The sequence below is a fragment of the Crocodylus siamensis genome, chromosome 7 (genome assembly GCF_052110815.1).
Source record: "Crocodylus siamensis isolate JL-2025a chromosome 7, ASM5211081v1, whole genome shotgun sequence".
In the NCBI taxonomy this organism is placed as follows: Eukaryota; Metazoa; Chordata; order Crocodylia; family Crocodylidae; genus Crocodylus; species Crocodylus siamensis.
In genome coordinates, this window is record NC_143401.1 from 17948349 (window position 1) to 17961831 (window position 13483).

General features: G+C 49.9%; 1 protein-coding gene across 11 annotated transcripts in view; it reads left to right on the forward strand.

Moving 5' to 3' along the window:
* The window catches only part of GBF1 (golgi brefeldin A resistant guanine nucleotide exchange factor 1), a 154950-nt gene that overhangs the window by 138024 nt on the left and 3443 nt on the right, over positions 1-13483 (forward strand). For 7 of the 11 annotated variants that reach the window (XM_090056760.1, XM_090056752.1, XM_090056753.1 and 4 more), the window contains 13 exons: positions 1321-1497; positions 2016-2080; positions 2203-2326; positions 4633-4704; positions 5312-5406; positions 6370-6523; positions 6737-6959; positions 9597-9760; positions 10021-10267; positions 11060-11259; positions 12211-12361; positions 12704-12834; positions 13276-13377. In XM_090056760.1, the coding sequence (XP_089912886.1) occupies positions 1321-1497; positions 2016-2080; positions 2203-2326; positions 4633-4704; positions 5312-5406; positions 6370-6523; positions 6737-6959; positions 9597-9760; positions 10021-10267; positions 11060-11259; positions 12211-12361; positions 12704-12834; positions 13276-13377 (1905 nt within the window). The remainder of the gene's footprint in view (positions 1-1320; positions 1498-2015; positions 2081-2202; positions 2327-4632; positions 4705-5311; positions 5407-6369; positions 6524-6736; positions 6960-9596; positions 9761-10020; positions 10268-11059; positions 11260-12210; positions 12362-12703; positions 12835-13275; positions 13378-13483) is intronic. The other 4 variants (XM_090056761.1, XM_090056754.1, XM_090056762.1 and 1 more) reach the window with 1 other exon arrangement.

Genomic DNA, 13483 nt, shown 5'->3' on the forward strand with positions numbered 1-13483 from the left:
CCCTGGACAGATAAGGGAAGTGATAAGGTACATAGTGATTGCAGTGCTTCAGAAAACATATGGTCATGCTGGAGAGCAGCAGGGACTGAAGAGATGGAAAGGGATTCTGGAAATAGTTAATTAGTTACGCTGCCCTGCATTTCAGTGGCTCCAGTGGTATGACCTACCTTGACTATCTTGATAATTAGATGTTCAGCCACTGAGCGTTGTGCTGTTCCAGGTTGCTGGGATCAGCTGGATGTGGCTCCTCAGTGTGCTGAGGAAGCCAGCACAGATAACAAAGTTCTGATTATGACGAGAGCTCACTGACATGCTTGTTCCTGTGGTTCTGTCACAGCAACAGAGGGCCTGGCACAGGAAAATGGTACAAAGGCAGCTGAAATGTTTGTGCTATGATTTCCAGCGTAGAGCTGCTAATGCAACACAGCTCTGGATTGAAGATCTGTTGTAGTCACTAGCATTTGAGAGCACCTAGCCTGAAGCAAGTACTAGTGTTTTAAAGTGGACATTTGTTGAATGATGGAACATAAATCAGTTTTATTGGACTTCAGGTGTGAGCTCTAGTCCTGTCCTTATTTCTTCTGTATATCTCATAGTAGTGGGATTAGACACACCTCTGGTCTGTGTGAACAAAAACAAGCAAAGCTGGTTTCTTGGTGTACTGTTGTTGCTTCTGTGAGTTTCAGAGGCTCCACAAAAATCATTGGACTTTTTTATTTTTTAATCTCAACTGATATGGCTGCTGTAATGGTTTTCCCAGCTACTCTACTTTGCAGCATGTGGTCAGTTAGAAAGTGTGGTAAGAGATCCCATCTGTGCTTGAAGAACACTGTCTATATTGAATGGATTGCCATTATGAAGAGGCTAGGATCTGGTGATTAGTGCCTGGGATGTATGGGTTCTCTTCCCAGCCTTGCTGCTGTTGAAGTGGGAAGAGCTTTGTGACCTTTAAATGTGACTTCTCAGTACCTCAAGTTTCCTCCCTAGCAGGACCATGTAAGAATTGTAGTATTTGTAAAGAGCTTTGATTCTGTAGTACATGTTATTAGCACTAGCAGATCTTCAGCAAGCCTCTCCCTGTAACTGTGTGTACCCCTTGAAGAGCGTGTCTAAATATTCCGTCAGGAATCGGCAAGTATTGGAGAAGCCAGCTTCTCCCTGCCCTTCCAAAGTGAATGCTAACTGAGGAGCAGTAGCTTCTCCATAGCCGCTTACCCAGAGCTAGTGACTGCCCTCTGCTAGTTCCAAAATAGCCTCTCCTGGACTGTACTGAAAGGAAAATGTCTCTTGCTGACTAACTGCCCTGCTTCTCACTTGCAGTCTATAGAAAATCTGCCTGCTGTCTTTGGAAGTAACCCCAAGGCCCACATTGCAGCAAAGACTGTGTTTCACTTGGCTCACCGCCACGGTGATATTTTGCGGGAAGGCTGGAAAAACATCATGGAGGCCATGCTGCAACTTTTCCGAGCAGAGCTGCTGCCCAAGGCCATGGTGGAGGTAATGACAGCCAGCTTCTGGCTAATTAAAGATGGGTGGGGGATGGGACACACACACACGGGCTAGATTTGCAAAGTACCAGTTCAAAAGGAAGGAAGGGAGCATTTTTAGCAAAGGAATGGCTGTATACATACTCTAACATAGTCACCAGGTCCTTGCAGGGTTTAGCACACTGGCTACCTAAAGCTTATTAGGTGGTGGTGGGGGTGTGTGTGTTCATTTTTATTGTATTTGATACATTGTAGCACTCAAACATCTGCTAAAATAAAATGCAAGGCATATGAGGGAGGCATGGGGGAAGACAGTATTGGATGAACAGCACAAAAATAAAGAAGGCCCATTTCTATTATATTAGTTATTGGGTGTGAATGGAGGATGAGGGCAGGAGGACCATATATCAGGGTAAGTAGGTGTTCTGGGGCAGTATAATAGGGATAGGGGGAAAGTAGGACAGATGTGAAGAAGGTTGAATGTGTAAGGAAGTGAACAGTGGGACATACCCTTTCTCCGTCTTCCAGGTTGAAGACTTTGTGGATCCCAATGGCAAAATATCTTTACAGCGTGAGGAGACACCATCTAACCGGTGAGTGATATGGAAGGATCACACTCTCCACTGGAATCTTTATAGGACCCAGTAAATCCTTTTTCCTTTTTTCAGTTTGTGTGGTTTCTTCTCTGGCTGATGTGCGTATCTTTTGTTTGTAGTGGTGAGTCCACAGTTCTGAGTTTTGTTAGCTGGCTCACCCTCAGTGGTACAGAACAATCTGGCATAAGGGGGCCATCTACAGAGAACCAGGAAGCAAAGCGAATGGCTCTGGAATGTATCAAGGTAATTCACAGGACCCAAAAGTGTCTGACACAGAACAGTCCATTGAGTATGGGGCAGTATGGATGGTGCATGTATAAGGGCAGTGCTGCACAGGCAATAGGAAATGGGGTCATGCCTATAAATGCATGCTTCTTGCATGGGAATGGGAAACCCCTTTGATGGTAACAAGAGATCCAAAGGGCTTGGTAATGGCAGAGAGCAGCAAACTTGGTGTGTTCCCAACAACAGGGAACTGGAGTGAGGTGCGCTTTCAGAGGTTGAGTGCCATTGGACTGGGAGGGCTCTGTGCTTCCACCTCTGTGGGACTCCCCGCATTCCAACTGGGAGCCCCACATGGAGGCACCAAGCATGATGGTGTGCAACTGGACAGCTGATGAATAAGGAGGGGAGCTCCTGCCTGCAGGGGGGGTGGTTTGTGGGTGAGTATGCTCCCCCCCTTCCATAGTGCATAGCCCCCATCAATGGCAGCAGCAGTACCAGCGGGCAGCGGGCCCTCGGGGTGCTCATGGTCTGCAGCAGGCAGAGCCCTCTGGCAGTGTGCAGCTCTGGCTGAATCCTGGGAACTGCACATGTCAGCACAGAGCCCGCCTGGCCTGCTGGTGTGCACCTCTGAGTTGGACTGGGCTGGCTCTGTGCTATCACGTTGGGTTCCTGGCACTGCAGCGGGGAGCCTCTCACCATTGGGCTGGGCTGGGCTGGGCTGGGCTGGCTCTCTGGCTCCACATGGGGGTTCTAGCACTCTAGTGGAGAGCCACACATGTCAGCACAGAGCCCGCCTGGCCTGCTGGTGTGCACCTCTGAGTTGGACTGGGCTGGCTCTGTGCTATCACGTTGGGTTCCTGGCACTGCAGGGGGGAGCCTCTCACCATTGGGCTGGGCTGGGCTGGGCTGGCTCTCTGGCTCCACATGGGGGTTCTAGCACTCTAGTGGAGAGCCACACATGTCAGCACAGAGCCCGCCTGGCCTGCTGGTGTGCACCTCTGAGTTGGACTGGGCTGGCTCTGTGCTATCACGTTGGGTTCCTGGCACTGCAGGGGGGAGCCTCTCACCATTGGGCTGGGCTGGGCTGGGCTGGCTCTCTGGCTCCACATGGGGGTTCTAGCACTCTAGTGGAGAGCCACACATGGAGGCACAGAGTCCGCCTGGCCTGATGGTGCACAGACCGGGAGCCATGGGGAGTCATGCACCATCAGGCTGGATGGACTTCATGACTTCACATCCGGCTTCCCACCAGAGTGCTGGAAGCCCCACATGGAGGCACGGAGTTGGCCTGGCCTGGTTTGGTGGTGCCCCCACCTGCAGTGCTGGGAATCAGCCCAGTTCTGCTGGAAGGTGTGTGCCAGCAAGGCAGAGCCACATGCTGCTGGGGGGTCTGCCTGCTGCAGGCCATGAGTGTCCTGAGGACTCATCACCTGCTGCTGCTGCCACTGCTGGTGGGGGCTGTGCTCCATGGGGTGGAGGGCATTTGGTGGCCTCCCACACCTATCCCCCCACAAACCCAAAACCCACCCATTCACACTCTTCCACATCCCTTCACCCCCCTCACATGCATACCTCCCCCACAGATCTCACACACACTCCTCCCCCCCCCACAGCTATCTCCCAACCACACCCCACACGCAAAATACATGCGTAAGACTCTTTTGAGCTATATACACCTCTATACACACTATGCACACACACATAAATCAGGACAAAAATATTGTTTTTAATGAAATGGGGTTTTTCCCAGTTCCAAGATGGCACCCCCCCCCCCAAAAAAAAAAAAAAAGTACTTCTAGAGGCAAGGGGAGGGACTTTTGGTGGCAAGGGTTAGGAATAGGACTTCAGTCCCAAGTTGGCAATCAGGGGATGGGGCAACTGTCAAGGGGCAGAGCTACCCTTGTAGCCCTTGACAGCTTACCGAAAGTCATTACTTGGCCCTCCAGCCAAAGTAATTGCCCACCCTCCAGCCAAAGTAATTGCCCACCCCTGCCCTTGGGGAACTGAAAAGTACCTTTGAAATTATAACCCCAGACTGATAATCTTCCACCTGCCCTTGTTGCAACTAGACTTGCTCAGGTTGGATAGTAAGACAATTATTCTGTCCCCTAAAATCAGCTTGGGGAGGCCAGGTTCATTGGAAGGAATGGTCTTCAGTTAAATATCTTGGTCTGAGAGAGGCCGTGTAAATGGGATTGAACCTGCCTTCACATTCTCTCTGTTTAAGCCAGGGTCATAACTACATGGGTGGACAGTCATGAACTATGTTTCTCTGGCATGTGACCTCACTAAGAGCATGCTCTCCCCTTTGCGACTTTCTTCAGCATTGTGACCCTGAGAAGCTGATCACTGAGAGCAAGTTCCTTCAACTTGAGTCCCTGCAGGAGCTCATGAAGGTGAGGGCCATTGCAGACAGGTTGTTGTGTTGGAGGGGGGGTGTACTGTATGTGAAATTACAAGGTTGTACCCCATACTGTGATAGATGTCCCTTGTGGATCCTCCCGTAGGTGATTTGTCTTGAGGTTGTTTAAGAAGACTCCTCAGTTTAGTTTTTGTGTCATAATTTGCATTTCAGGAACAATTAGAAACCAAGCAAGGACTTTTATAGTAGCAGAGGAAGGTGTTGATTTGTTCACTGATTTGCTAAAAGTCCTTGGGGGCAGGGTTTTCATCAAAGCTCTGCAAACTCTTTTAGCCCTGCCCTGGAGCCTTCTCTCCTCTCATTGATATCCTGTGCCTGAATGCCTGCTAGAGTTGTTCACTTGTGAAGGTGTCAGAAGAAAGCCCAGTGGCTGCGCTTTCCTAAAACTACTGAACCAGGGGCAGGAGTTGTATAGAACTGTGTGTCTTAAAGACAAGACAGTACAGAGAGGCAGAACCCTTGATGAGGTGAAGGTGTTGATCTGTTTGTTGCTGTGTCCCAATGAACTCCTCTTTGTAAAAGGGGTTGGTGCACATCTTGTTCCAGTGGTGACTTCTGAAGCTGGTTCTTGGTTCTTTCAGGCTCTGATCTCTGTGACACCTGATGAGGAGACATATGATGAGGAGGATGCTGCCTTCTGCTTAGAGATGCTCCTGAGGATTGTGCTGGAGAACAGGTGAGACCTTGAGATCCATACAGATGTTTTGTGCTGGTTCAGTGATGACCATAGCTGCTGCCTAGTTCCTTTGAAGCTTGGTTTTCCCCCAAGAAGTAGCAAATAGGTGCAATTGCAGGGCTTAGCAGTTGTACTAAAGTATCTAAACAGCAGGATCATATACCTGTAGATCCCTGCTTACTACAGTAAAACTTGGAGGACTCTGACTAAAATGGAACTCCAAATTGTTGGGGAGGTGGAACCTGGCTGAGGTGGGGTTGGCAACAGTTTTGCAGCACCAGCTTGCTTTGCAATCAACAAGCACCCTTCCTACACATCTCCTGGAGCAGGCTTGGCCAAACTATGGCATGGGTAGCAACTTGTGTGTAGCGCATGGCAGATCAGGGAGGGAACAGGCAGCAGAGGGGCAGATAGGGCAGGAAGCAGAAAGTAAAGCAGGAAATAGGGAGGTGAGCCTGGGAAAGGAAGCTGAAAGCAGAGCAGCAGATCAGATAGGGGAAGGGGACTGGCATAGTATTTGGAAAAGGTGTGAGGCTAATTTGTGGCATGCCTGTCAAACAGGTCATTCCCCACTTAGAGAGTGTGGTGGGGTAGCCTGTTCCCACATTTGGCATGAGACTGTTGCAAGGTTTGGCAGGAGCACGGGGAACCCACAGGCATCTGGAATACTAAAAGAGGGGAAGGGATTTGCTGAATATGCACAGGGGCATGGAGGACTCATGGAAGCTTCTGAGGCAGAGCTTCAGGTGTTCTGTTCTTCAGCCGACTGCTTGTGAATAGGTGTTGAGATGCTGGAGCACCCTTGCCTTGAGTATCTGATCTTCACATCTTCTTGCAGGAGTTTCTTATTTGAAGCAGTGAGATGACAGGATCTCCACAGTGCTGGAACCAGCAACCAGTGTTTCAGCCCTATTGGGCATTTGTCTTCATCCTGACCATTTCCCCTCTCCTTGTATTGTCCAGGGATCGTGTGACCTGTGTCTGGCAGACAGTGCGAGACCACCTCTACCACTTGTGTGTCCATGCTGTGGAGTTCTGCTTCCTTGTTGAGAGAGCAGTAGTGGGGCTGCTGAGGCTGGCTATACGGCTCCTACGCCGAGAGGAGATCAGTGCACAGGTGAGCAGAAAGGTGGGGTTTTTGCTGTCACCAGCCTAGGAGAGAACTGCTGCTATTGCCTGAAGGCTGGGTTCACCTTGTAATCCCTTGCTTTGCAAGTGACTGCTGAAGCCACAGCTGTAAGTAGTGCTAAGTGGGAGAGAAGGACTCTGGTAAGAGCTGAGAGTGGAAATACCTGGATTTTGTGTGCTCACTATCACCTTCCCTGGCCAGGTTCTCCTTTCACTACGTATCCTGTTGATGATGAAGTCCAATGTGCTGTCCAAAGTTAGCCACCAGGTTGCCTATGGTCTCCATGAGCTCCTGAAAACCAACGCTGCTAACATTCACTCTGGGAATGACTGGTACACACTCTTCACCCTCTTGGAGTGTATCGGGTCAGGGGTGAAGCCGCCCCCAGCCCTGCAGGTTACCACAAGGGCAGATAATGACACAGGTAAGACAGGCCGGCTGCTGCTAGGAAATCTGATGCCTGTTTGCCAGATAAGCAGCTGCTTCCTTAGGCTTTTCAATTAGCAAAGGGGACTGTAGGAAAACAAAGCTGATATTAAACTACATTAGCAAGATTAAAAACCAGCACCTGCTGTTCACTCTTACTCCTGCTCTGTCCCTTTCTCTGCTTTGCTCTCCCCCTCTGCTCCCTGAGCAGGCACAGCTGCTTGAGGGTCTCTGCTGTGTTCTTGGAACCGTTTCCTGCTGGTTGTGGTCTCATGTCTTGGACAATAAGCTTAATCCTTCTCAGGGGGCACAGTGTAAACCCAGCTGTTTTCCGTGTCTTACCTGAAGGAGTTGGTAGGAAAGTAAAGTGACTGGTTCCTTTCTAGCTGATTCCAGTGTGTTGTGCAGGAAAATTGCAACCAGACCTGAAGCTGTCTAGGTTTGGAGGGCACTAGGCCCTCTCAAAACCTGCCCACTGGTTCCTCACCCTCTACACTGCTACCCCTAATCATGGTAGAGAGAGTTGGATAAAGCCAGTTAGTCATCCTCCACCTATGTGACTATGCCTTCATAGGTTTGCTGCCATAGGCCTTAAAGGGGCCACCTAAAAGGCCTTCCAGGTAGTAGCTTTGTTTTCTCCTCTGTATCCCTAGATTTTGCTTGGTGTAGGACCTTGGGGTTTGTGCGCACTTGTATGACAAGTTCCGTTATCCTAGATTCATAGAAATTGGAGAATGAGATATAATACAAGTTTTGTTTTGCCTTGTCCTTTTGCTGCAGTCAGTTTAGGCCTGCTCTCCAATTTCTTTTCTAGTCCTTCTCTATGTTTGTTGCATGAGAAATCTGTGACGGGGATACAGATCTTCTTCCAGGAAACGTGCTCAGCCACTCATTCACACCAGGGCTCTACCTACATCCCTGCTGGCTAGAGTCTACTCAGTGTCAGATGCTAGAGAAAACTTAATGATGGCTTATAAATAAACAATATCCCAATGGGCTGTAAATGGTGCCTTAGCAAGAATTGCTCAACTTGGAATATGTGGAATATCTAGAATGCTGGGAGGCGAGTTCTGCTGACCCAATGCACCATGCTAATGTAGCTTGCTTTCTGTGTGGAGAATAAAGTCTGTACTGAGGGGTGCTGGATGAATGCTCCACACCTAGCCCATGTAATTCTCTAATGTGTTGGCAGGTCTGCTCTTCCTAACTCTAATGTCCACAATACTCTTACTACAACTTCAGTCATGTGCCCCCTTCCCCTAAAAAGTGGGGCCAGTTTCTGTATCTTCTGGAGCAGTGCTTCTCAACCTTTTTAAGACTCCAAACAGCCTCTGTAACTTTTCTGAATTTCATAGTTTCATAGTTTCTAGGGTCGGAAGGGACCTGAGTAAATCATCTAGTCTGACCCCCTGCCATGGCAGGAAAGAGTACTGGGATCAAATGACCCCAGCAAGGTGTTCATCTAACCTCCTCTTAAAAACCCCCAGGGTAGGAGCCTACACCACTTCTTTTGGAAGTTGGTTCCAGATCCTAGCCACCTTGACCGTGAAGTCGCACCTCCTGATATCTAGCCTAAATCTACCCTCTGCCAGCTTGTGACCGTTATTCCTGGTCACTCCTGGCACTGCTCGGGGGAACGGGGACTCCCCCAATGCCTGCTGATTCCCCCCCCGACTAGTTTATAACAGGCCACTAGATCCCCCCTCAGCCTTCTCTTTTGGAGGCTGAACAGGTTCAGGTCCCGTAGCCTCTCCTCATAGGGCCTGCCCTGCTGTCCCCTGATCATGCGAATGGCCCTCCTCTGGACCCTCTCCATGCTGTCCACATCCCTCTTGAAGTGCGGCGTCCAGAACTGGACGCAGTACTCCAGCTGTGGCCTGACCAGTGCCGCATTGAGGGGGAGGATCACCTCCTTGGACCTGCTCGAGATGCATCTGTGGATGCATGACAAGGTACAGTTGGCCTTCCTGACTGCATCCCCACACTGCCGGCCCATGTTCATCTTGGAGTCAATGATGACTCCAGGATCTTTTCCGCCTCTGTGCTGACAAGAGGGGAGTTCCCCAACCTGTAGGTATGGTGCCGGTTGTTCCTCCCCAGGTGCATCACTTTGCACTTGTCGGTGTTGAATCCCATCTTATTCTCATCCGCCCACGCTTGTAACCTGTCTAGGTCCGATTGTAGCCTGTTGCTTCCTTCTAGCATGCCCACATCCCCCCACATCATAGTGTCATCAGCAAATTTGAACAGGGTGCTTTTTACCCCCTCGTCCTTGAATTTAGCAGAACCACTTTTGCAGTGCCTCAGCCTACCTCACTGGTTCTCAACAAGGGTGCTGCCAGTGCTGTGGCAGCTAGGTAGAAGTACCCTGTACACCTTATGTGCTGAGTGTGGAGCCTGAATGGGAAGTGGCAGTGGCATGGGTGGGCATTCCTACCTGTATTAGGAGAGCACAATAGTCCTGTTGCAGGGGAGAGATGGTTACCAAGATCTGCTTGCTTGCCCTCCACCCCCTGTGGTTGGTGCTCTCTGACTTCCTCAGATTAGTCTGGCCACTGCCTCTCAGCTGCTGTTTCCTTTGGTGACCTTGCTTTTGCTCTGGCTCTGGCTAATTTCCTTGTCCTGCTTAATGAAGGTGCTCAGTCTGACAGTGAGATCTCCTCCTCCTACCATCCAAGTGATGTGAATCTGGACCGGGGCTACACTTCTGATTCAGAGGTATACACAGATCACAACAAACAAGGCAAGATGCACCGCTCAGTGACTGATGTGGACATGGTGAACAGTGGCTGGCTAGTGGTGAGTAATGCAAGGACTCCCTGCTTCCCTCTGCCCAGAGTGGGGAAGGCTGGTATCAGAAGGTTTGGATAGTGGTTGAAGGGAGAACAGGACAAGGATAGGTAAAAACAAAACAAAACAGGGTCTTAGCGAAGCAGCACCTCCTGCTGGTTGTAGAGGAAAGGCCCTTCTGCAGGCATTGGGAAGGGCTAAAGTCCACGTGATGTGCTCTGTGCCAAGCCAAGCTGTTGCCCTTATGCTACTCTTCCTTTGCACTGCAGGTGGGGAAGGATGACATTGACAGTCCCAAATCTGCCACGGTGCTCAACAGGCAGGGCCCATCTCCTCTTGTGAACCAGTACAGCCTGACTGTGGGACTGGACCTTGGCCCGCATGACACAAAATCTCTCATGAAGTGCGTGGAGTCCTTGTCGTTCATCGTGCGAGATGCTGCCCATGTCACACCAGAGAACTTCGAGCTCTGTGTCAAAACCATCCGCATCTTTGTGGAGGCAAGCTTGAATGGAGGTGAGCTGGCATTTGGGCACTACCATGGCTGAGGCCTTGGCTACAGTGCATGGAGTAACAGCAGTGAATGAGCCTGGGGCTGTGCAGTTGTCTCCTATGGAAAGAGGGGAGGATGTTCTATTAGACTGGGCCCAGTGGAAGTGGCTCAATAGAGGACAGTCCTGCATGCACTGGTTGCTGGAATGACAGACCTAGCTATGACCTCTTTCCCTTGCTCTTTCCTGTCTCTTATCCTTGGGCTTGAGGGGAGCAGAATGTCTGGTGTGAAGAAAGGGAAGTATGGTCAGCATTAAATCATAGAGAACAGGGCTGGGAGAGACCTTGGAAGGCCATCTAGTCCAACCTCCCTGCTCAAGGCAGGAACATCCAATCTAAACCATCCCAGCCAAGTGTTTGTCCAACCTGCACTTAAAAAGATAGATGGGATTATTTGTGCAGGAAGGGAACCCTCTGCTCCTTTTATTCTACTATCTGGTGTAAAATTGAAATATTTTTAGGAAATCTGACTGGTAAGACTTGAGCCCACAACTTTTGCTTGCCTTCTTCACACTGGAAGCCCAGTATGTTACCAGCTAAACCTAATGCAGGCAGGGACATTTGCTCCTGCTGTAGTTGCTTCCTAACCTGGATTCGCTTGAGGCATGCAGGGCAGTTTCACTTGGCCGCAGCAGCAGTGCCCACGCCATGGCACCCCAGTTGAGAACCTCTGCAGTAAGGACGACTACGTCCGCAGATGGGTAAGTATATATAGGTGGCATGTAGCAGGGTATGTTACTGTCGTTTGCTTTCTAGGGTACAAATCCCAGGAGAAGCGGGGTAAGAGCCATAAATATGATAGCAAATCCAATCGGTTCAAGAAGAAGCCAAAAGAAAACTCTACACGGCGTTTGCGAGTCTCAAGCCAGCACCAGTCTCATGCCCATAGTGATGAGGAGGAGGATGAGAGCATCCCTGCCAGCTACCACACTGTGTCTTTACAGGTTAGTCAGGACGTAAGTATAGCAAGGATTTCCTCCTCTCCTTTCCCATCTTTGGGGCCCCATCACCCATCCTTGATGGGGAAATACCTGTGGCACTCCCGTGGAGGGGATGGAGCTACACTTCAGCTTAATGGCTACCTAGCAATGATACAGGTGTTTAGTGTTAGTTTCTGACTTATGAGGAAGGTGGGATGTGCTTATGAGATGAGAGAATTTGTGTGATCAGGAGAGAGAAGGCAGTTACGAGCCTGGGAAGTGGGTCCCTTTAATAAAGAAGGTTAAAATGTATCTAGGTTTGTTGGAGTTAGCCAAGAGGGAAGGGATAAGGAAGCTGAGGTGATGAGTAATGTAGCGTGCTAGCAGGGAGTTACAAAAGAGAAGGGCATTTTGTGCCCGAAAGCTTATCTAACATCTCTTCCAACTATACTGTTGGTTCAGTAAAAAGTATCACCAAGAACTTTGCTTCTTTCATATTTCCTGGACCATCACAGCTATAACACCATTCAAACCCTACTATTGTATTTAAAAACATTGGGCCACAGACCCAGAGTTCAATCACTGAATTGAATTATTAGTACCTTAAGTTCCTTTGCAAATGTTACAGCTCAAGAGCTTTATGACAGGTGTCACTCAGGTAAAATCAGATTGTCCCTTCTGAGCTCAACTGCTCTGAAACTCCAGTTTTCTCCTTGCACTGTGGGAGATACCTTCCTTTTGTTCCAGGAAATGGCTCCCTTCTTTCCTACCTGACCAACTCTTCCTTGCCCTGGTACTCCTTCCTCTGTGTCTTGAGAGGCTGTCTGATGGAGTATGCAGATAATTTCAGCACTTAGGGTGTGGTTCCCACTCTTCCCCACTTATTTATGCACTGGGCTGCATTGTGGGAGTTTCAACCATACTGGAGGGGGCGGAAGAGGCAGGGACAGAATCATGCATGTCACTGACTGGTGCCTTTAATTGCAGTTACTGGATCTCATGCATACCCTGCACACCCGAGCAGCCACCATCTACAGCTCCTGGGCAGAGGAGCAGCGCCATCTAGAGGCTGCAGGGAAGAAAATTAAAGCCGACTCCCGCACACTGTGGTCCAACTGCTGGTGTCCCTTGCTCCAGGGTAAAGCTACCAGCTGCTGGTAATGGGAGGGATACTGCCAAGGTCAAGGTGGGGCTTGGAGCAATCACTAAAGGTATATCGATTAGCTTCTCAGAGGGCAGAGGGAGGATAGCTCATTAGGACTTGGCTCCCATTTTGTTCCCCAAGTCCAATATCTCTGCTGCAAAGAGGGGATGAGGATGGGCTAGCATCTGTCTGTCTATAGCCTTTGTCACCCAAGGCTCTGAATAGCTTGGCAAAATGCTGCTTGTTGTTATGTGGTTTCCAGTTGTCTCTGGGGAGTGGGGGAAAGAGAGATCATATCAGGCAGGGGTTGAGCTCTAACCTTCTCTCCACATGCAGGTATCGCTTGGCTCTGCTGTGATGCCCGGCGCCAAGTGCGGATGCAGGCACTCACCTACTTGCAGCGAGCTCTTCTGGTTCATGACCTGCAGGCCCTGGATGCTCTTGAATGGGAGTCCTGTTTCAATAAGGTAACTTTCCAACTAGGCTCTGCCTTTGGGAGCTGGCACATTAGCTGTACTCTTGTGTGGGGAGGGGAGTGTCAAAGACCCGCAGCTATCTGGGGGTGGAGGGCACTGGCTTCTCATGCAGCCCTCCCCAGGGGCACCCTAGATATGCAGCTCCCACTCTGGGAGGGGTGAGTGGTATGTTGCCTCCAGTTTGTGTCCGTCTGAAAAAGAAACTTCTTTGCCAGTTCCCCACTCCACCCTCTGCTGCATCTTTCAGGTATCAAATGGGTCCATTTCTCCAGTGTTTCCTGTGCTTGGTTTTGTACTTCCTGGCTTAGAAGTTGGTTACCAAAGCACTGGGAGCAAGCCCACACCTGTGGGGTTGAGAGGCTCAGATGAACTTTGTGCATCACCACAGAGATTCTTTGAGCTCCAAGCACTCTGATGTTGTTGCTCTTGCAGGTACTGTTTCCTTTGCTGACAAAGCTCCTGGAGAACATCAGCCCAGCTGACATTGGCGGGATGGAGGAGACTAGGATGAGAGCCTCAACGCTGCTCTCCAAGGTGAGGGTTCATTGTGTGGCCTCATCCTATCTCTGTTTGGGTATTTTCTGAGTCCTCTTGGGCTGGGCTCAGGACCTCTCTGTATGTTGTAGGAAGAGCTCTGAAA